The 23,485-nt window shown below is 38.2% G+C and overlaps 1 protein-coding gene across 12 annotated transcripts in view; it reads left to right on the top strand.

Annotated features, from left to right (window-relative positions):
- The window catches only part of Slx4ip (SLX4 interacting protein), a 186,897-nt gene that overhangs the window by 149,043 nt on the left and 14,369 nt on the right, over positions 1 to 23,485 (top strand). For 11 of the 12 annotated variants that reach the window (XM_087189076.1, XM_087189071.1, XM_087189075.1 and 8 more), the window contains 2 exons: positions 13,173 to 13,250; positions 15,868 to 15,953. In XM_087189076.1, coding sequence (XP_087045202.1) covers positions 13,173 to 13,250; positions 15,868 to 15,953 — 164 coding nt within the window. The remainder of the gene's footprint in view (positions 1 to 13,172; positions 13,251 to 15,867; positions 15,954 to 23,485) is intronic. The other variant, XM_087189072.1, reaches the window with a different exon arrangement.

Raw genomic sequence — 23,485 nt, 5'->3', positions numbered from 1 at the left:
TAGCGAGACAGGCAGCAGAACCACTGAGCTAAATCCCTGGCCTTGAACCACTATTTTTTTTTTAAAAAAAAGGACCAACTGGTCCAGGGATTTAGCTCAGTGGTGCTGCGCCTGCCTCACAAGCGCAAGGTCCTGAGTTTGATCCCTGATACCAAAAAAAAAAAAAAAAAAAAAAAGCACCACCCTAGATATTTTACTAGGTTACTTCTTCCAAATATTTAAGAACTATGCAATTCTAATCTTATATATGTAATTAATAATTAACATTTTCAGTTCATTTTATGAAGCTTGTATTATTTGACATTAAAACAATTTGGAAAATAAAAGGGAAGAAAGTTACAAGTCAACCTCCCTCGAACATAAAAACAGAAACCCTAAACTGAATTTTATTCAGTCAAATTTGGCAATGTAGAAAACAATCATGTATTTACAGTATTAATAATTAAAGAATAATACAATTACAATTTCACTAGGTACAGAAAAACCAACCACCATTCATAACAAAATAATTTTAGAAAATCAGAATTATGTCCCCAAAAAGTGAACAAGAAATATTATTCCTCTAGTAAAAAATTAAAGTGTTCCTTTGATCATGAAGAGCACCAGGTAGATGCCTACCAGCAACAATATTCAGTGCTATACTGGAAGTCCCAGCCCAAACAGTAAGAAGGGGGGAAAAAAACACAGGTGAAGAAAATTGGAAATAAGCAAAAAGTTTCTTTTTTAGTAAGTGATATATGTAGAAAATCTAGATGGAATCTACATAATAATATTAGAATTAATAACAATTATTAATCAAAACTTATGCTGCCGGACCGGGGATTTAGCTCAGTGGTTTTGCTGCCTGCTGAGCAGGTGCAAGGACCCAAGTTCTATCCCCGGTACACACACAAAAAAACTTATGCTCCCTTAAAAGCAGACACATGGACTAATAAAACAGAATGGAGGCCCCTAATAAACACAGGCCTATATGGTCAACTAATCTTTGACAAGGACACCAATAGTACACAGTGGGGATAGCATGGTCTCTTCAGTAAATGTTGGGAAAGCTGGAGATTCATATACAAAAGGACAAAGTTAGACCCTTATTTTACACCCTTAATTACACAAAAATTAACTCAAAATGGGTTAAAGACTTATGTGCAAGACCAGAGATTGTAAAACTCCTAGCAAAAAACCTAGAAGAAAAGCTTGTTAACATTTGCCCAGACAGCTGTTTGATTTTTTTTTTTTTTGGATGAGAACCCAGGACAGAAAATAAAAACAAAAATAGAGAAGTTGGTCTATATCAAACTAAAAAGCCTCTGCACAGCAAACAAAACAACCAACAAAATGAAAAGGTAACCTAGGGATGGGTGAGAATAGCTGCAAATCATATTTACAATAAGGGGCTGTCCGAGTGCATTTTCTGCTGCTATAAGAAAATACTCAAGGCACTTTATAAAGAAAAGAGATTTGTTATAGCTCACAGCTCTGGAAAATTCTAGAAATTCAAGAGTGTGTTATCTGCATCCACTGGGCTCTGCTGAGGGTCTCATGGCAGAGGACATCACACTGGCTAGAACATGTGCCAGACAGATCACTTGGTAAGACAAGCAGCAGGAAAGATACAGCGCAGGTGCCAGGCTTGCTTACAACAAGCTGTGTCATGAGACTTTCTGAGAGAGGAAGAATGCACTCCCAGGAGCAGAGCAGTCATCTCGCTCACGTACCTTGATCATCTCCCACTAAGCCCCACCTCTTAAAGGTTCCACCACTTCTCAACATCACTGTACTGGAGACCAAGCCTTTTAGCATGTGATCCTTGGTGGGCCAAACCCTATCCAAACCATAACAGGGATTAATAGCCAAAATATGTGAGGGTCTCCTACAACTCAGCAAAAATACACAAAAAACACCCAATTAAGAAATGAGCAATGGCCCCAGATACTCATAAACATTTTTGTAAAGAAGACATACCAAATAGCCGGTAGTATATGAAAATGTGTTTAGCATCACTAATCATCTGGAAAATGTAAAGCAAAGTGTTGGTGTAAGTACGGAGAAAAAAAATCCCTGTACATTGTTGATGGGAATGTAAATTAGTACATCTACTATGGAAAACAGTATGAAAATTGTTCAAAAATTAAATATAGAACTGCAACGTGACCCAGCAATCCCACTTCTGGGTATGTATCCAAAGGAAATAAAATCATTGTCTTGCACAGATATCTCTACTGCTGTGTTCATTGCAACATTATTCACAATACCCAAGATATGGAAGCACCCTAAGTATCCACAAACAGATGATGGATAGAGAAAATGTGGAACATCTGTGGATTCCATAGTAATGGAATATTATTTGGCCATAAAAAGAAAATCCTTCCATTTGCAAGAACATACTGGAAGACATGCTATGCAAAATAAGCCAGACCCAGGAAGAAAAAAATGTTTTATGATGTCAGTTATATGTGAAATCTACAAAGGCCAAATTCATCAAAACAGAGAGTAAAGTGGTATTCGGCAGGGGAAGTGGTAGGGGGGAAAGGCCAGCCACAGCATAGGGGAAAGCAAGAAACAGAAAGGGAGAGGTACAGACATCCAGCTAGAAGATAAAGAAGTCCTAGGGATCTAAGATACAGCATGGTGATAGACACTAGATGTTTCTTGACTTATAGTAGGGGTACATCCTGATAAATTCATCATAAGTTGAAAGTACCATTAGTTTAAAAATCCATTTCATACTCCTAACCTCCTGGATATCCCAGCTTAACAACACAGTACACTGTGAGTATTGGTTGTTTACCTTTGTGATTGCATATGGTGGAGCTGCCACTGCCCTGCATCAAAAGAGAGGAGTGTATTGTACTGTATCTCTTTAGCCCAGGAAAAGATCAGAATTGCTGAATCGTTTCTACTAATGCATATCATCCTACATTTGAACAATCATAAGTCCAACCATAATTTGGGGACCTTCTGCAGCTAATAGTAGTGTATTATACACTTGAAATTTGTGAAGAACAGATTTTTGCATTTGCACTGAATTTTAAAACTTACTATATGAGCATCACCTGCCTAGCAAGCTTGAGGCCCTGAGTTCAATTCCTGGTGCCAAAAAAGAAAAAAAAAAAAAGAAAAAGTCACTACATGAGATGAGAAATGTGTCAATTAGCTTGATTGTAGTAATCGTTTCACAATATACATACACATCAAAGAGTGTTGTACAAATTAAGTGTGTACATTTTTATTTGTCAGTTACACCTTAATAAAGCTGGAAAACATAATGGAAATTTAATAAACTTTTCACCTGGCAACATATGGAAGTCAGTTTGAAAATGTAGCTTTTAGAAGATAACATTTACAACCATAATGGTAAAAAAGTAGACAGTACTTTGTAATAAACTCAAACTATGCAAGAAATCTTTAAAAACTTAACTTTATTGAAAGGCATTGAAGTTCTTGAAAATAATTGGAAGATTTACCATGTTAGATGCATAAGAAGTCTTATTGTCATAAATATATTCATTTTCTCCAAATTGATCTGTATATGAATTCAAAGTCTCAAACTCTCAGTAGAGTTTTTTCAGACAGCTCAACAAGCTAAGTGAAAGGGCAGTGGGCCAAGTAATAGAGATGGGTGTTAGGTGACAGGAGAGAAACTTGGCCATACCAGATTAAAATTTTTTATAAATAAAGCTCAGGAAATTAACAAAGTCTGTTTATTGATGATAAATCAGTGGAATAAAGTAACAAAAAGTCAGGGTTGTGAATGACAGAAACATTTTGAGTACACAAAGTTAATGACCATACCATGAAAGGTTTTTAAAATTGGGTTGTAAAATAATATTTATAGGATTCCATTCATATAGAAATAAAGATATATGTGTGACTGACTAAATGTGCAAAAATATATGCAAATTATTTTTAAAAGGAAGAGGATCAAAGGATGGGTGGTGGGGAGGGAGGAGAGAGAAAAGGGATGAATAAAGGCATTAAGATGTATTGTGTGCATGCACCAACTTCCCACAAGGAATGTGAACATTCTGTACTACACTCATGCACTAATAAACTAAAATTTTAAAAAATAAAATAGAAACAAAAAAAGAATGTATATGTGACTATCTTGAGAAAAGATCTAGAGGATATCAAAAGTCATTGACAGAAGTGTCTCTGGGTGATCACTTCATTGATTTAACTTTTTCTACACTTTCTTTTGGTTTTTCCTAGACTTTTTAATACATTGAGTATATATTTTTGTTAGAAAAAGCATTTTTCACTTTGAATTTTTTTCCATAAATGTTCTTGTTTATTCTAGATTAACTTAAGAATTATTCTTAATATCATCTTACTACATTTTGGACACACACGTGCACATACACAAATAAAAATTTTATTACGATTTGGACTGAATTATCTGGTTAATAGGCACTTAGTACCTGTTAAATAAATACGGGAACTGTTCTCATCTTTATGATGGTTAGTCCTCCCAGCAGAGAAACATGACATGTTACTTCAGCTTTTATGGTCCTCTTTTAATTAATGGAAGTTTTCTGATTTTTTTAAATACAGGTCCCACACATTTATATAACAAATAATTTCTAAAAGTAGTCAACTTTTAGAACTGAGTATCAGGATTTTGATAGAGTCAGAAAGATGAATTAAACATAAAAACCATGCCCCGGGTACTGAGATTAAGGACCTGGGTTTATTCAGCTTAGAGTAAATGACTAAATTGAAATTGAATACCTACCTTAGAGTATTTGGAAGTAGCCAGCTTTCCTTCAGCTCTGCGGAAGACACAAGAAATGAATTTCAAGTAAATGTGAGGAATGTGGATTAGAGGTTGCAGATTGGCAGAACAAAGCTTCTTCGGCCTTCAGAAATGCTTTATTTGGACTGCACAGTATATTTTGCAAATTTGAAATTTGAGCAGACTTAACATAAAATTTGGATTATCATTATTTTTGGTGCTGCTGTTCACTAGATCCCATGGCAGCTGATAGCTGAGTTACTGCCTTCAGCTGTAAACTAGCAAGATACTCTCTCCACCTTTCCAGTCAGAACCCATCCCTTTTCCTGTTACCTGTCTTGCTCCTTAGGCACTAAGTTTACAACTTGAATTGAGCTGATAAGGAAAGAATTGAGTTGCACATGGATAGGTGTGGCATCTTCTCACTTGATATTTCTGTATTGTTTTTAAATATATGATTCTAGCTGACAAGCAGGAAGTGGACTAGATGCCTTCACCAGGGTGTTTCTTGCCTTGTGATTCTGCAATCCTGATGAACTAGCCCAGTAGTTCCTAACTCCTCTCTTTTCACATAGCTCTAGAATCTGAGTTGGAATGGACCCTCTGCAAGACAGGGAGGACGCAGAGGATGTACTTTATCCTCATTCCTCCTCAGGCACAGGAAATTTACAAGCAGTTGCTGAAGGGCTTGCTTGAACAGTTAGCAGTTCAGAAAATCAGCTGCCTCATTTAGAAGGTTTATTAAAAATCTGTTTCCTTTATGCATAGTTCTTTGAAGATGATTGTAGGGTAATGTAGAGAACATTGTTTTAGAAGTATACAGTAGTATATCATTCTCATCATTAGGCACAGTCTGGCAGTATTATGATTGTGGGAACCATAGTTTTGAATATCATTTCATCTGTGTTTACATATTATCTAAAAGTGGTTTTCGTATTAAATGTGAAAGGCATATTTTTATAAACAAAGTAGGAAAGCAGTGTCAAGAACAGATCAGAAGTGATCACTTCTTAATTTGTTGTATTCCAGTTTTTGTCTACTCTGAAAAATTTTCATAATCAATGTTAACAATTGCTACTAGATGCCATGGATAATAAAATTAATAGCACATATGACCTCTGGTATTACCTACGAAGTCAACAGGTGACAGGTAGAAAACTTTGTTTTTCTAAGTAAATTTGGCCTCAAATAACTATTCAGTTTTTTTTTTTTTAAAAAGCATCTTTGTGAAACTAACCAGTTTGCCCCATTTGTTTTGGCAGCAAATAGACATAGCTTTATTGTGACTCAGAGAGCCTAGTATTGTCCTTATTTAAGGACATGAAATGTTATCTCAAGGGAACCTTTTTGGAGTCTTTAAATGTCTTGGGAAATAATTGAAATTTTTAGCCTAGGACCAAGCAGTCCACTTACCCACCCAAATTGTTTCCCAATTGTGGTCTTAGATTAGGATCCTGTGTGTGTGTTCTTAAACTTACGACAGGACTCTAGGTTTTTAGTTCCCACAAAACAGCTTGTTTCTCCAGCACCACCCATCACCAGCGGTATTAGTAAAGGTCACGTGTAGGCCTATAACATATTTCAAAAGGCCCCGGGGAAACGTTTCCAGAGTCCTTGTCTCAGTCCTAGGCTGTCTTTTATGTTTTGAGCGACAATATTGTCATGTACTTTTTTTTTTTTTTTTTGCGGTACCAGGGAACTAACTCAGGACCTTCCTCTTTCAAGGCATGCGCAGGGCCACTAAGCTAAATCCCCGGCCCCTTAAGTGACAATATTGATCTCATGATTTCTCTACTCTTTCTACCCTAGGCCTTCCAGTAAGGACAAGTAGAACTTTCTAAATGGATGCAGTGTTGGAAGAAATGAGTTTATAACTTCATTTTTTTTTAATGAAATAGCTGTAACACACGTATATTCTCCATCTTTTATGTAATATGTTCCTGGTCTAGTCCAGTACCCAAGACATTGTCAGCGTTTGGTAGATATCACCCTCTTTCTTCCTGTCTTCTTAAATTGTGGCCACATTTTCAGATGGAGAATGAAAAGTGACTCACAGCTTCCTACTGGCAACAGTCACTGACAGAACTGGCATGTGCTACATACAGAGCTACTTCTGTGTTAGTGCATAGTACATAGTGTAGTTGCAACTAGGTGCTCTTTTTTTTTTTCTTTCATACCAGGTATTGAACTCGGGTCCTTGCGCTTGCGCTGCAGGTGGCGAAACCACTGAGCTAAATCCCCGGCCCTTAGGTGCTGCTCATTTTTAAACCAAATAAGAGACCACTAGCCAACCTCCCAAGTTTACCTCTTAAGTTCACCTTTGCTAGAATTTTAAGCATCTACAAATTTAAGATTTGACTTCTTTGAAATTATCTGTTAAGATAAAGAACTACTATCTAGAATATATAAAGAATTGAAAAAAATCAGACCCCCCCAAATTCAAAGACCCAATTCAAAAATGGGCATCTGAAATGAACAGACATTTCTCAGACAAAGAAGTAAAAGCAGCAATTAGTCATATGAGAAAATGTTCAACATCACTGGTCATTCAAGAGATGCAGATGAAAACAACACTGAGATTCCACCTCACCCCAGAAAGAATGGCTCCTATCAAGAAATCAACCAATAACAAATGCTGTTGGGTGTGTGGAGAGAAAGGAACCCTTCTCCATTGTTGTTGGGAGTGCAGACTGGTGTGACCACTATGGAAATCAGTGTGGAGATAACTCAAAGAACTAGGACTAGAGGTCCCATTTGACCCCGCTGTTCCCCTGCTGGGTATCTTCCCAAAAGAGTTAAAAGAATCATACCACAGAGATACATGTGCACCCATGTTCCATAGCAGCACAGTTTATAATAGCTAAAACTTGGAAGCAGCCCAAGTGCCCATCAGCTGGAAACTGGGTAAAGAAAATACGTTTTTTTTATAAAATGGAGTACTACTCAGCCATAAAGAACGAGAAACTAGAGTCATTTATAGCTAAATGGATGCACATTGAGGTGATCTTCTTAAGTGAAATAAATAGGACACACATGTGTAAATACCGAATAGTGTCTCTAGTGTGAGAAACAGAAAGTGTTAATAAGGAGTAAAAGGATTAATAATGAATAATTGATACTTTGAAATAGGAAAAGGTCCAAAGGGGTAGGGATGGTGGGAGGGGATGGGGAAAGGAAAGAAGGGAAAGGAAAAATTGAGAAAAGAAAAAAAATGGAAACAAAGTCTATGTAAATAGGGAAGGGTGGAGGGGTGAAAGGTGCACAGGTAATGGTGAAAAAATAAGAACCAAGATACATCATGTACAGGTACAAGTACCCAATGATAACTGTAAACATATTGTATACCTAAAATATACCAATAAAAGAATTTAAGGGAAAAAAATAATAATGAAATTATCTGTAGAACTAAATCTCCAAGTCATCTGTGTTCCAAACTTTGAATTATAATTATAGCTTTAATTTGAACCTGTAGTTTCCTGTAGCAGTTAAAAGAGAAGTCAAAATTGTTAAATGACTGGCACTCTAAAAGAGAATGCAGCCAGGCCTGGTGATGCATGCCTGTAATCCCAACACTTGGGAGGCTGAGGCAGGAGGATTGCCACAAGTTCAAGGCCAGCTTAAGCTACATAGTGAGTTCAAGGCCAGCCTGGACTACATAGTGAGACCCTGTCTCAAAGAAACAAAGAAAATAAATAAAAGAGCGTGCAGATTGAAAATTTATATGTAGACAATTGAGATTTTTTTTTTTGAAGTTCAAATCGATGATTAGGGTCATTCTATTAAGATGATTTAGCCTAATTGATTTAAACGTTCAGAATTATGGAAAAAAGGGAAGAGAGATTATTTCAGATTAAAGGAGATATAACCATACAGCTATTAAAATACATGATTTTTGGCTAAATTCTAGTTTGAGGAAAAACTAGTGATAAACATTTTGAGACAGTTGAATAAATTTACATATGGACTTATTATTTGAGCAATAATATTGTGCTTAGTTGCAGTAATACAGGTTGAATATTCCTTATCTGAAATGCTTGGGACTAGAAGTGTTTTAGATTTCAGAGTTTTTGGATTTTTGGAATATGTACCTAGAATTTACTGGTTAAGCATCCCTAATTTTAAGAAAATCATAAATGCTCCAAAATATGAAACTTTGAACATCCTATCAGTGCTCCAAAAGTTTCAGGCTTCAGAATAGTTTAGATTTTCAAGTTAGGGATGCTCAGTCTGCAGCATTTGATAATGTAGGAGAATCTCATTGTTTGGGAGTCTACACTCACATATTATAGGAGCAAAGTTTCATGGTTTCTAATTATTTTTTTACATAGGTTAGCAAATATGTATATGAAGTATGGCAAAAGATTGGCCACTATGGAATCTAGATGGTGAGTTTTTAGGTGTAAGTTTTTCATAATCATGCAAGCGATGATGCTTACAAAGAGGTCATCTTCATAAGAGAAGTACCAAGCAACACAGGAGGTCCTCTTGAGCCTGCCTTGCTGTTTGGAAGAAGGCATTGATAGAGATGAGCCATGTAGGTAGTGTTCACCTGCTGGGCTGTCTTAATGCCTTACTGGGCCACATGTAGGCATTTCCTCAGGCTCCCTGTGTGTGGTCTCACTGTGACCATGGGAGAGGGGCTCCACCATTAGGCACCATGCCACACAGTCCCCTTGGCAGCCATGGGGAATCTCAGGTCACTTTGGTTATGAGTCCACTGGAAAACAAGGGAGGCTGGACTGATTTGCACTAAAAACTCCATCTTGGACATTTGCTTTCAGTCCCTTGGGACTGTGAACTATAACAACTCAAATAAATGAGCAGTCCCTTAAAATGCTTTACTCGTTAGAGCATGGGACTACTTAAAACTATTCTGCATGACTTGCTAATCCAAGGTGGGATCTGTACAACTCATGTTTGATTTGGGATTGTTGTAATTATTGCCTTCCTATTAATAACGTCTCTAAATTCCTAATAAAGCCATTTTGGAGCAGTTATTTTAAGCAGAGTAGGAAATAATATAATAGCAGAACTCTTGGTTGCCCTTTCTTGCTTTCATAATCATTAATGATCTTAAAGATCACCCCTCCTTTTTTTTCCCCCTGAGAGAATTAGTTTTTGGTGAACAACTAGGTGAGCCAGAAGGTTAATGTGGTAACAGGACATCATTTCAGCCTTCAGTGAGGGTTTGAAGATTGTGTGTGGAAGGATAGAGAGATGCAGCAGCTCTTTACAGAATACAGAATGCAGTAAGAGGTTCAGAAACTGGAAACTTTGGGGGTTGCTTAGAGGCCAGGGGAGAAGATGGCCTTGCTGGTACTAGATCACATGAAATTTAACAATTTAGAAATGTAAGTTATTTCCAGAAATATATACACTGAGAGAATCCTGGTGTGAAAATGCTTCCATTACAAAGCCATCCCTTCTCTAACCCCAGTGTCTTCCTGAGTCCATAGGTAGTCTTCTCAGATTGAGGAGGACCACAGTAGTCAGCAAGAACAGGCTTAGTGCAATGTGATTTGCAAATGCCTTCTAATTCCAGAATACTGTTGCCAGATAGTTTTCAAATAAAAAGACTATCACTTTATGATTTTCTTTATTTATTTATTTTCCCCTAGTCTCTAACAGACTGATGTTTTCTGCATTTAGAACACAGGATTGGCAGGCTAGGAGCTAGTGCCTACATAGGGAAAGCAGAAGGGCTCCTGGATTCTTTGCCAAATTGCTGTTTAGCTTTAGAGACCAGTAGAACTTTGCTCTAGCCCAGGCTATGTACAAAAGTCTCAGTGGCCTGTTGAACCCTGTAAAGTCTATTTCATTAACAGCAAAGGTAAGAATGCGGGCTTCCCCCCCCCCATTTAGTTTATTGGTACATTTTAGGTATGCAATACAGTTACATTCATCATTGGGAACTTGTACCTTTACATGATGTATCTTGGTTCTTATTTTTATCCCCATTCCCCTGCCCTCCCTTCACCCCCTCCACCCTTCCCTATTTACAAAGACTGTTTCCATGTTTTTCCTTTCTCATATTTTTTCTTTTCCCTTCTTTCCTTTCCCCTTCCCCTCTCACTTCCCCTACTCCTTTAGACCTTTTCTTCCTATTTCAATTATCAATTATATATTTCGATCCTTATTTACACTTTTAGTTTCTCTGGTGTAAAAAGAATGCAGTCTTTATCACTGCCAGTTATCTGTGGATAAATGAACTACATCTCCATAAAGCATTTCAGTTCTGTGTGTTTCAGCAGCAATAATTTTCTGTTTATATATCTATTTTAGTTTGTCATAAGAACTGAGATAGTACCTTTGGTGTTTAATCTCTCTTCAAGTTCCTCTTTAAACAATCAAGTTTCCTATGACCAGTGGAATTTGAATTAAGCAGGTGCAAATCTTTTTTTACATGTTAAACTTGCCCTTTTGCTTCTAGGTGCCATTAGGCCAAGTTATTCACTGAAAGCACTAATAACAAGATGCCAGTTTAGGAAAGATTCCTTTAACATAATCTTATCTTATAGAGGATCCAGATGTAGGGGGCTAGGTTTTAATAAACTCAGTTCTCCTAGTAACTTTAGCAATAAATCACTTGATATCTGTCTTTGCACCTCTCTCTTTCAATAGAAAAAGGAGTCATTTGGGAATTGTTCATTAGGTAATTGCACTTTTTTGTTCCGTTTTTTGGAAGACTCACAATTACATGAAAAATAATTTCTAAATTTTGCTATGTCTGTAAGTTCCAAATTACTAAGGATTCTTCTCTTACACACCCCTCCCCACCCAACAGTAGGACACATAAACAGATGTAAAAGGAACTTCCATTCTCTCAGTGACCTAAGCAATGAAATATTTGTTGAAAAGCACTCAGAGTAATACCAATGGTGTGCCTCTTTTGCTTAACATTCTGAGCAGGAGAAAGCCACATGACTGAAATGCAATCCATTTTCAAGTGTGTTGAGAAAAAATATATTTCATCTCAGTTAATCTGGAGATTATCCTTTCATAGATGTCACTGTTATTTCACAATCTGCATGACTAAAGCAGTTGTGCTGTCACGGCCACAGCTTGTTTAGACAGAATATTGAGTGTGTGCCCTGATGTTCAGGGTCTCTAAAGGGGCATCAGAAGGACACTGAAAGTACAAGTGGAAGTTTCTTTAATTGTATTCTAAGGACACAATTTGGTAACAGTCGTCATCATGGACTTTGTGTGGTTAGGACTTGGATTTCCCTAGAGATGGTCTAATGGTCTTCAAGATCACCTCTCCCAACTCTTAGCCCTTCCAGTTTCATGGGTACAATACTGTCTCAGAGGCTTAGCCAGTTCCTGATGTCTCAGCACCTAGGGACCCTCCCCCTCTCTGCTGAAGCTTTTACTTCTGGTTCTTGGTACTTGGATATGTTAACTAGGAACACTTTTACTTGATCTCTCTGGGGGCAGGGGAAGCTGGAAAAGAGAAAAAGAGAGGAACAAATTAGGCTGGTACTGTGAATTATCTGAAGTTCTCTCCTACCACCCTATAAGATCAGTGGCATTCCCTCTGTTTTTCACAGCTGAGATTTTCTCTCTTGGACAGACCTCTTTAACATTATGTTTGTGGGACTTATTGTTATTACTGCCTGTAGTTACAGAACATATGTATTATAGAGGCAATGCAATACTTCACTATGTGTATATCCCCATTTTTAAACATTTCTATTGTTGGTTAATCTTTATATCAATTCTAGTTCGAGTATATTGTGAAGAATGCTATTATGAACACTTTAGTTCAGCTTTATAGCCGCAGGTAGGTTTTCAGAGTGGCTGTAGCAATTTGTACTCCTATCACCAGCACAGGGAATTCCAGTTGTCTCACACACTTGCCAACAGTTATTGCTCCCTTCTGGTGGATGGGGGACTTTTTTTTTCCTTCTGCTGTGTTTCTTTTTGTCTCGTTAAAAGACTGGCTGTACTTGAATTAGGGAATTAGGAGTAACTTATTTACAGGTAAAATATTCTCATTTGTGCTAATAAATAATGAATATCAGAAGGTGGCCAAGATCTGTGCATTAGTTCACACTAAGTTAATTGTTCCACCAGAGAGCCCAAATTTCAGATACATTAGACCTCCCTCATTTGTTGCACTTTACAGATGATGTGACTGAGGCTCTTCAGGGACTAGAGACTGTACCAGGTGTTATGCCCAAGGTCCTGGAAGAGCCAGCATAGTAATGTTCATCCTTTCCCCTCAGGTGCAGCTCTTTGTTGATTCTTTTATTCTTTCATTTATTAAGTAATTACTGTTAAATAATTATTGAATACATATCTCTCACAAGCAGAAGGACCTGAGTTCAATCACCGGTACCAAAAAAAAAAAAAGAGTACTAACATATTTAATGGCAGGCTCCAAGCTGGGCCCCTTGGACTCAGTGACAAATAAGCTTATAATGTTCCTTTCATTTTACAGGTTATGGGTATCAGATCACAGCCTATTTCCTCAAGAGGGGGATACACCTTCGCTGCATTGGGAGCTTACAGAATACTAGTAAGAACCTGGTTCTTTGACTGTCCAGCATTTCACACAATCCGCTGACCCTAGAGAAGGGATGAAGATTAAGAAATAGAAATTCCTGTTTGTTTCATTGTGTTCCTGTCACTATTTCCAAACATTTGTGATTTTTTTCTCCTAACTTACACTGTTACTGCCTATCTATCTGAGGACAGTGAGGGAAGCAGGCTGAACTCTGAATCACTGTCAGTGCACTCCAAGGCCCTAGGATATGGAGCAGGTATGCACAAGAGAAAGTACTTTCCCAGCCCAGAGCCACCAGAGACTTCCATAGGTGGGCCACTTCCCACCCCACATTTCCCCAAGTCAAGATGTCAAATGAAAGATGATGTCAAACCTGTGGAGCCAACAACAATAAAGTCAGAAGCTAATGCCTGTTCTCTAAGTAATCTGAGTATTGGAAAGAAAATTTAGCTCATTTTCCTTAGGGTCAGTGTGTGTTTAAGACATGAAACAGGGACTTTAAAAATTAACTATATAGAGCTTTGCTTGTGAACGCTTCATGATTATCTGTGCTTCCTTAGCCCCAAATGTTGCTTAAATACATTACCTCTTTGGAGCCTTTACTTTGTTCACTTCTTGTAAAATAAGCCAGCTATCTTTGTATCTGTTAAAATACCTTTTAGCTACCATTCCTGGTAGGGGCTGCCATCAGCTAAATCTTTAAATATTAAAATAATACAACTCTTAATTATGACCAAGACAGAAGTAGCTTTCTGTTAATACAATATTTGGCATCAAAATGTTCAGTCTGTCATCCTTGCTTTTCAGAGAAAACAATGGAAATACAAACTGGAGGGATTATTTGATGAAATTGGTAATTTTGAATTCCAACTTTTATTCACTAATGAACTGTTTATATTTCAGTTTTCTGATTACGGGGTGGAGATGATAAATTCTGTGGCTCATTTTCACTTTCCATAAAGTAGGAAACAGACCACTTACCACATATCTCTATAATATACTTTAGGAACTTTTGAACAATATTAGCTGCTTTGATAGGTTTGTTCTGGCTTTTCAAAGGCCATCTGTAGTCACCAAGCCAGATGTAACATCCGGGGCTGGTCAGAGTTTAGACCCAGACCTCCACCTGAAAATGAAGGCTTTCTGAATAAGGAGGATGAGTTGGCATAAGATCCGACCGGCAGGTTGGGCCCTGGTCTTGGAGGCTGGGGAGCCATGATAGGCTTTTGAGCAGGATGTGTGCTGCTGCTTTTTAGGACTGTCAAGTTGCATGCTGAATTGGATGGATTAGAATAGAGAGAATGACCCCTGAAGAGACAGCAGTAAGTCCAGGGATCTGGAGAGAGCTGTTACTGGAACATCTTTAGGCCTTTTGGTGTAATTTTAAGTAGCCGTATGGTGTAAGGAGTTAACTGTGTTTAAATTGTCCACATAACTCCCACCTTATGCTTGGCTTTCCAGTGTACCAAATTGAGACACATTGTCTACTCAGGACCCTTGTGTGCAGGGTCTGTAAAACGATTCATTTACCTAATTCATAATACCTGTCTCTTTTAAAAATTGATTATATGTAAAGGGAAGTTTTCTCTTTTAGAAAACACAAATAGGGTACGTGTCTGTTATGAAGATATTCAACCAATGCACCAAGTATTAAGAAAGGAGGAGAGGCCCCTCCCCACCCACTCCTAACCATTTTTGTTAGCATCCACTAAACCGCACTCAGGACGTCACCCCAGGGCTGGGTGGGGGCTGACAGATGATGGATGAATGGAAGAACTGATGGGATGTGATCTGAGGGAAGATCCAGATGGTGCTGCTGCTGTTTTGCGTTCCCTTTGTTGACTGTTGAGTCCCATTCTGTGATACATTAGCCTTTCCCACCTGGAAGACAGTGGTTTTGCTTTTAAGAGGCTGCAATAATAGATCATTACTGACTATGGTAGCTAGCTATCGCCTCTATATTGCATATTTAACTATTTCCTTAGTCTGATCACTAATTCCTAAGAGAAGCTGCTGTTTTCAAAGCCAGTTCTAGCTTGGGAGTGTTCCCTGTAGTGTAGAGGACCTCACTAAAACCACCCATCCAGGGAGATGATAATAAAACAACTACAAGGGCCAGAGATTTAGCTCAGTGGTTCCACTGCCTGCCTCACAAGCGCAAGGTCCTGAGTTCGATCCTCAGTACCAAAATAAATAAATAAAACAACTAGAGAAAGACTGGTGGGTCACATTTTTACATTTTTATCTAACACTCTTCCTGTTTATAAATCTGCACTCATTAGAAAACACTGATACTATTTCCCAAATACAAGTTCTAAAGGGAAAACTGCAAACTGACACAAAGCGAGCTGTGGAGGCCTTGCCAGAGTTCCACGTGCTGTAATGATCCTGGGGTGCAGGTGGACCTATTTACAGCCTCCTTGCTCTCCCTGGGGCCTTGTACTCACACTCCCCTATTGATGGCAAACATTGGAAGGAGAAAAGGAGAGAGGGAAAAGAGACACGTGTCTCATATCTGCATGCATACTGCACAATGTAAAATGAACAAAGAAATCTGGGAATAAACATTTCTGTGTTCATGATTCTTTTGATTCCTTCATGCTAACGTGATTTTCTTCATTTTATACAGAACTCCGCGTATTTCCTGACCGATTTGTGGTCCTTGTTAGTCAGCTTGCAGTCATTCCTGACATCTTGTCAAATCAGAAAGAATTGGTACGTATGAAAAAATTCTCTCAACAAACCAATGTGCTTAAATGCTGAGATACTGTAAAAAAAAAATAAGGGAAAGAACTGTCTGCTGCTGTCATTTAGCTGTTGAGTATTCAGTGCGTATTTTAAGGGCTCAAAATATCTTACCTATTTTGTGTGCTAATATTGATTAATTGATGCATTGAGGGGTTTTTTCCCGGGTTTTTTACCCCCAGAGACCTCTTTTTTTTTTTTTTTTGGTACTGGGGATTGAACTCAGGTCCTTTGTGCTTATGAGGCAGGTGGCAGAACCACTGAGCTAAATCCCTGGCCCAGAGACCTCTTGAATATTTAGTTTGATAGCAGTATCTTTTCACTCTCAGTTTTAAATGAGAAAGCAGCACATCACAAAAACCATGATGGTGCTTACAGTAGTATTAAAATGACATAAAGCAGAATCCACATGTTTCCACTGGAAGTTTTCATTAGGGTCAGTGGCTTTAGGATTTTATTCCATGATGAATCATTTTCATGAGAACCAATACTTCTCCCCAGTGTATTATTTCATAGCTGATAGGGTTCATACACACACACACACACACACACACACACACACTCACTAAGCTGCATCAGGGCCTGTTTCTTTGTCATTGGAATTCTCTATTTAGGAAAAGCAAAAACCTTATTCAGAGTTTAGGAAAAGCAAAAATCTTATTCAGAGCAGTGTAGCTCATAGCTTTGCCTTTTAAGTATAACATGCACTGTTGGCGGTCTCCTTGTTTTGTGTATGTGTGTCTTGCTGCAGTTATAGTCCAAACTGCCTACCTCTGCAAAAACTTTTTAATGTTTTTGCACATAAGACTTGAAACTTTGACAAACTGATAAATATTAGCAAATATTCACCCAGCCATGAAGTATGACGTGATTATTATGCTTGTAAAATCATTTATGGCAATATTAGATTATCTCTAATGTTTATTGTTTTTTAATTCATATGAAATTTGAAGTTTGGCCCATAGTCTAAAACAAGCTTATCTCATCTTAAATAAATATATAAGAATATTTGTGTTTGAAAGATGGTAAGAGGGAATAAAGACCCAGCAAAAATTAAAAGCAAAAAAACTCATATTTACATTTAGGTTGGTTCATTTTGAGCAGAGAACTTCTTCAGAAAAGCCATTGTGATCCATATATTTCCTCTTCTCTACTATTAAAAATGCTACATATGCACACCAAATGAAACAAATGTAGTAAAGTTACCAAAAAGTATTAAGAGCTTATCCTTTAAACTATTTCCAAGATTCAGAGTTACTGTTAAGTTAATAAATACTGAAGCAGTAATGCTGTTGGCATATAATTTAATATATAATATAATTTTACTGATTTTAGAGCAAGGAAGAAATTGATTTGTGGTTTAAGAAAATAACAATTAACTATACCGGAAAGTAATACTGCATTCAGAGGGAATACAGGAGAAATTAGATCTCATATGTGATATGTAATATTAATACTTAGTATCTTAAATTATTAAGGGAGAGTTAAAACATCTCAATACAAATGAAATGTTATCCTCCTTAGGGGCCCTGGTATTTATACAGATGTAAGTTTTTCATAGCTGCTGTTATATAAATCCTGCAATCTGGAGGAATTCCTAAATGTTGAAAATTTTCATTCTGAAAAGTTAAACAGTTTGAGCCTTTTACATGACAGAGTTCAGTATCCTTATCTTAAAAATGTCCTGATTTTTAAAAATAACATGATCAGAGTTAACCATATTAGTTTGTAAGAAGAATGCCATTTAGATCATGAAATTTGTTGTGGGGGGTTCTTTTTGGTCGTTGTTAGTCTGTATCTTCAATTGCTCATTTTGCCCAACTCTGGCTTCCCCTCCACCTACACACTTTCCCAGCAACACACGAGTCAACCAAACAGTCCACAGTGTTCAGCTAATCACCAAAGGTAAGGTCCCTTCACCCTCCCGCCTCACCTGCTCACATGAACACCCCTTCATCACTCACCACTTCCTCAAGCTCCTTGTCACTGGTAGCTACAAAATACCCAGGTCAAGTAAGGGCCCTTTCCACAAATTGCCCATCAAGCCAGCTACACTATCCTCCCACCAGAAGTGTCTTGGAGCTTAATCTTCATTGATATTCGACCTCTGTAGAGCCTGCCTGGCTTGGCTATTTAAGGATCAATAAACAATCCTTCCTCCCAGAACTGCCTTCTGCCCAGAGAAGGCATTCCTATTCCTTCTGATGTACTTCAAATGCCCAGAGCCCATGATCTCAGGCTCCCCTGAGTATTCCTTGAACTTCCTTCAAGCCTTTAATTCTTTTGTCAGTTTATATTGATATTCCACAGAGGGCAGGTTCCATTCCACTCTCTTGGTAGTAATTCTCAGGGAACTTCTGAGCGGGCAAGGCCTGGGAACTTGGCTCCCCAAGTAGCTGTATTGGCAGCGAACTTTAGTTTTGTTCCTATAATTGTTTATTGTACTCACTCTTGTATGCCCCAGAAGTGAGCTAGTACCTGAGCAGGTATTTTTACTGTAGCCCCAAGGGGGACAGATTCCTTTTCCATCATCCTTTCCCCCTCAGTCGGACCATCAAGTGTGTTTTTCTGGGGTTTTTTTGTATCAGGGATCGAACTCAGGTCCTTGTGCTTGCCAGGCAGTCCCAGTGCCACTGAGCTAAATCCCCGGCCTCATCAGTGCCTTCTTCTGTGACAATTTGTCAGGAAACCTGGAGCATCTCTTCCAAACTGCACTGCTGAGGGATTCTTCCAGTCTGCAGACAGGGAAGCAGCTGCACATCCACCCCATTTCTTAAAAGTGAATGCAAAAAAGAACTGCTGTCCCAAATCAGGCCATATAAAGTCCCCCTCCCTGACAGGGCAGAGTAGAGCCACACTGTGCTCATCCAGGCCACACCCAGGAGGTCTGTTTCCCACTGTCCATGTTCCTCTCTTCACTTAGGGACATTGATTCAGGGAGATCCTCCATGTTGCAATAGCTCTGCACTGAGTGCCCATGTGCTAGGGATGTGGGAATTGTGATGTGTACTTTGGGAAGAAAGGGCATTATTATGAAATGACTCACTGTATTTTTCTTACTAGAGTTTCTCATAAGAAATCTTGAAACTTTTGTAGCCTCAGTTTTTGACCTATTGCTCGATGTAGAGCTAGGGAGTCTTTTTGAGAGTTTTTACGTTCAGTTTTTTCTTTGGTCTCCTTCACCCTTTTTTTCCTAACAAATAAGAACATAAATTAAATTTGTACTGTACTCAGTTCCATGTTCCATTTTGACAGTATTTTCTTTCTTATGAACTGAAATGTATGTGAGACCTCTTTCTCAGATGTATAGTCCTGAAGCTTTCAGGAAATATAAAATTAATTTATTTTCATTATTTCTTTATTAAAGTTGTATAAATAGCTACAGAACTCCTTGTATATCTGTAGGGCATTTCAGGGCCAGTGTGAAGCTCCTATCTCATTGTGTTTTGGTTCCAGCCACCCCTGTTCTCTGGAGATCACCCTTCCCATCTGCTCTGCAATCACATTTAACATAATTTGCTGAGTGCTGCTCCCCACACGGAAACCTCCTAGGCCATGAGGAAACAAAGAACAATGAGAAACTGCTTTTGTCCTCAAAGAGCTTAGGGTCTGGCAGATCAAAACTGCTGAAGGGTGACCTAAAAATACAGCTCAACTGAAACCTTCATTTTTCCCTAAAGCAGTCTCCTTCTTGCACCTGTACCCTTACTGTTCAATCAAATCCTTTCTGCCATTCCCAAAGAAAGGCCAAAATTCTAGACCTACTTTCTTAATTTTGTACCTATGCTGTCAAAGGCAGTGATCTTTTTGGAAATGGAGGTATGACATGTAGCACTAGAGCTGCAGCTAAGTGTAGATGTACACATGAAGAGGTTTGGGTTCTCTGCTTATGCTGCATTTGAGTCATGGCTTGGCAGTGGTCCTGCTGGGTAACCATCCACACAGGCCAGGTCCTTGCTGTAGCACCTACTAAGTAGGATGATTACTGGGAGACTTCCTAACAAGAGGTAACATGTAAGCCCTAAATTGACCACTTCCCTAAGTCAGGCTGCTATTTAACATTTTAAAATCTAGTTAATGAATATAAGATTGAAGTGAAAATTAGTCTCGAGCAATAGACTCCCAGAGGCTGGGTTATTTTTAGCTTGGCTGTTGTATTCTTCAGCTGTGTGTGATCTAGCCAATGTAGACCTTAGTCCTCTTCAATCAAGGGGGGAAAGTATCACATTATCTTGGAAATCCTTTCTGACACAGTTTCTATCAGGAAGCAGATGAAACAGTAGCTAAATATAAACTATAAAATGATTTGTACAGATGAGAGCTTTACTGTTACATTTAAAAATTGTAATAAAAATATTTAGGGGAGAGTTTTATATTAGGAAAGTTAAGTAGAAGTTAAAAGGAAAGATTTTAGGCCTTATCTTATGTTTTTAGAACAGAAGAAATAAACTACTTAATAATTTGTGTACTGACTTACATACCTTGATGACAGAATTCTTTCACTTTTATAGATGAATTTTTGCTTAAGTGTAAATGAGTTCATTCGAAAGAGAATCCTTCACTTTCATACTAAAACATTTAAAGAAGTACTGGATGACTTTTCTAGTTTTTTCATAGACTTTCGTAGTCTATGAAATATACTACTTCATGATATATCGTAAACTTTAAAAATCTATTCTCCTTTCTTACTGTATTTCCTAAACAGTGTTAGTGGTGAATTAAGCCATTAAGAAGAGACTCCTGCAGCACCAGGAAAAGTTCCCTGAGTGGGAAAAGGCTATTTCCATATTTTACATTTTCCATAATATTCTGAACTTAGTTCTTAATAACTGATTACCAAAATTGTACATATCCATTGTATAAAAAAATTTAAATTCAAATATACACAGTGGAAAAAAATGATCTACAGCTCCCAGCCCAGAGATAACCTCTGTAACTGATCTAATCTATACCTCTCCATACTTCATACTTAATAACTGAGGTCAGTGTGTTTTTTTAACTAAGACCCTACTCATTTGTGAATTATGAATTGTTGTCCATTTTTCTATTGACGTTTTTGTATTTCACAAATTCCTTACTGTTCAAAACAAATCCTTATATAGTAAGCAAAGTAACTCTCAGTGTGTTTATCATTTACTTTTGAGTCACAGGTCACTGCTGCATGTTAGGAGTCTGGGTCATCAGATTTATGTTGTCCATGATAATTTCTGCTTTTGATAATCTTGGTATTAATGGTTTTCTAAATGAGAAACATATTTATATTTTCTTCTTGTATTTTTACACAGAAGAATTCCATTTTGTGAAAAGAGATTCTGTTTATTCTATGTGTTGACTACCATCATACTAATGATGGTCTCTAGGTTTAAGCAACAGCCAAGCTCTTGATGCCTCCACTCATGACAGTAAGGCATCTCTAGAGACCAGGCCCTCCTTTTGTAACTTCACAGGAGGATTTCACTTGGGTATTTGAGTTCTCTGCCTTTTACTTCATTTGTGATGTGGCCAAGGTGTGAAAATGGCTGAGATAACCCAGCCACACAGAACTAGGTTCTCGCTTTTGCATCATTTAAATAAGAGAATTATGGGACTTCCTTACAAGAGACAGTATTTAAGCAGTACATTGAATAGTTATGTCAAGACTATCGTTTAATGTTAAAGAATTCTTATCATGTCTGCCACCTCCCAAAGCTTCCTCCTCTCTCTTTTTTCAGGCAGCTATAGCCAAGCCTCGGGCAGAACATGGTCAACAGGTAGCTAAAAAACAGACTGGAGGGCACCGGCAGCAGGGTCATGGAGGATGGACTGTTTTCCTTCGCAGGATGGGGACTGTAGTACCCATCTTCCCCAACTGCCTTTAGTTAGCTCGCAGGTGGATGAGCTTAGTAAAAATGTTGATGCATAGGGATGAAGATGTTCTTTACTGGTTAATTTTTCTAGATTATAACCCAGAAAATAGGAAAAAGTATTTCTTGGGTGAGGTCATTTTTTTAAAAAAGTGTCTTTCACACATTTATTACAATAAGCTGAGGTTTTGTTCTCCATTCCTAAGAGTAAAATATTACCAGATGTTTAGCCATCAGTATTTGTGAATGAGATATTTCATGTTCTCCCTCCTCCAAGGGAACTTGCCCTTTGCTGAATTAGAATAGGATAGGATAAATGAATTAGATTGGATAGGATAAGTTAGAATGAGATATATCTTAGCTCTTTCATCCTTTGTACTTTCTTCTCATAATGTGCCTATGTTCAGAGACCTATAATCACTCCTTGATGGCTGATTACATCAAAGATTTAATTAGGAGGAACACAGCAGGAAATAGAAAAATAGGAAAAGGTACCAACCTGGCTCTGACCAGTGCCTCTATCATCCCTCATTGGGGACCTCAAGTAAAAGTATTGCCTGCCGTGCAAGCTTTTCTAAGTTTTCTTAATGATCAAGTGAAATAATAAATTTTTAAATGACTTAGGAGCAGTAATTATGATTTTCCTTTTTCTCCAGGGAACAGTTAATTTAATGCCAGATTAGCATATTAGTACACATCTTTCCCTCCATACTTGACGTAAGAGGAATACCTGATAGTTTCTGTGCCTGTATGTATTATTTTCCCAAGAAGCTCAGCACCCTCACTTTTGTTTGTCTCTGCTTGACAATTCAGCTTTACTTTGCAGCTATAAAAACTGAAATACCACAAGCTTAAGTGAGAAAATGCCATGAAGCTAGCCTGTTAATGGTGGGAACCTTGTTAACCAGTATCCAGAGAAGAAGGAGGCGGAGGAAGTATAGACCAACCAGCTAAACACCTTTCATTTCCAGGGGTTGCCAATAGACTCATATTGAGATATAGCTTTGGAAGAAAGACCCAGTCATTTCTCTAAGGTAATACGAGTCCGGAGATAGCAGCCTTCTCAGGCCTGAATTCCTGAAAGCGCATGCTCCTCAGAACACCCACAGCGAAAGCACAAAGATCAGCATGTGAGTGGATTATGTTTGGAAAGTTCATTAGCAAACAGATGATTTAAAATTCAGTACTCATTTTCCCAAGGAAACGATGTCATGTTGTGGATGAGGTTCCCAGACTACTCCACAAAAGCTGTTACTATCATGAGATGTGAGTTTTGGAAAGAGGTAGCCTGGCTGTCAATATTCAAGGAAAATAGCAAGAGTGATTCCTTCCATGGCCCTGGGCAGTGGGCCAGCTCAGAGCAGAATTTTTAAATGAGATAATCATCTGTGATGTCTTCTCTCTGGCCTTCCACCTCTTTCCCACTCTTGTCCACTCTTGTGGACTCCCTTCTGGCCAGCCCCACTCACTACCTTCGTGCCTGGATCATGTCTACTGCTCTTTCTCCTCTCCCTTCCTGTCCAGGCCACATTCTCAGCCATGTGTGACGTTAGGAGAGAGGTCAGCTGAATGCAGGGCTGGCTTATCTTGGTGCAGGTGCTGGCCTGTCACAACATAGGCCTCTGTCACTGGGGACTGTACTTTTTAACAAAGCATCGT

The sequence above is a fragment of the Heterocephalus glaber genome, unplaced genomic scaffold, assembly GCF_053883595.1.
Source record: "Heterocephalus glaber isolate CG9 unplaced genomic scaffold, H.glaber_assembly_v1.0 deba00001532, whole genome shotgun sequence".
In the NCBI taxonomy this organism is placed as follows: Eukaryota; Metazoa; Chordata; class Mammalia; order Rodentia; family Bathyergidae; genus Heterocephalus; species Heterocephalus glaber.
Note: the sequence above shows the minus strand (reverse complement) of the source record. Positions and strands in the feature narration are given on the sequence as shown.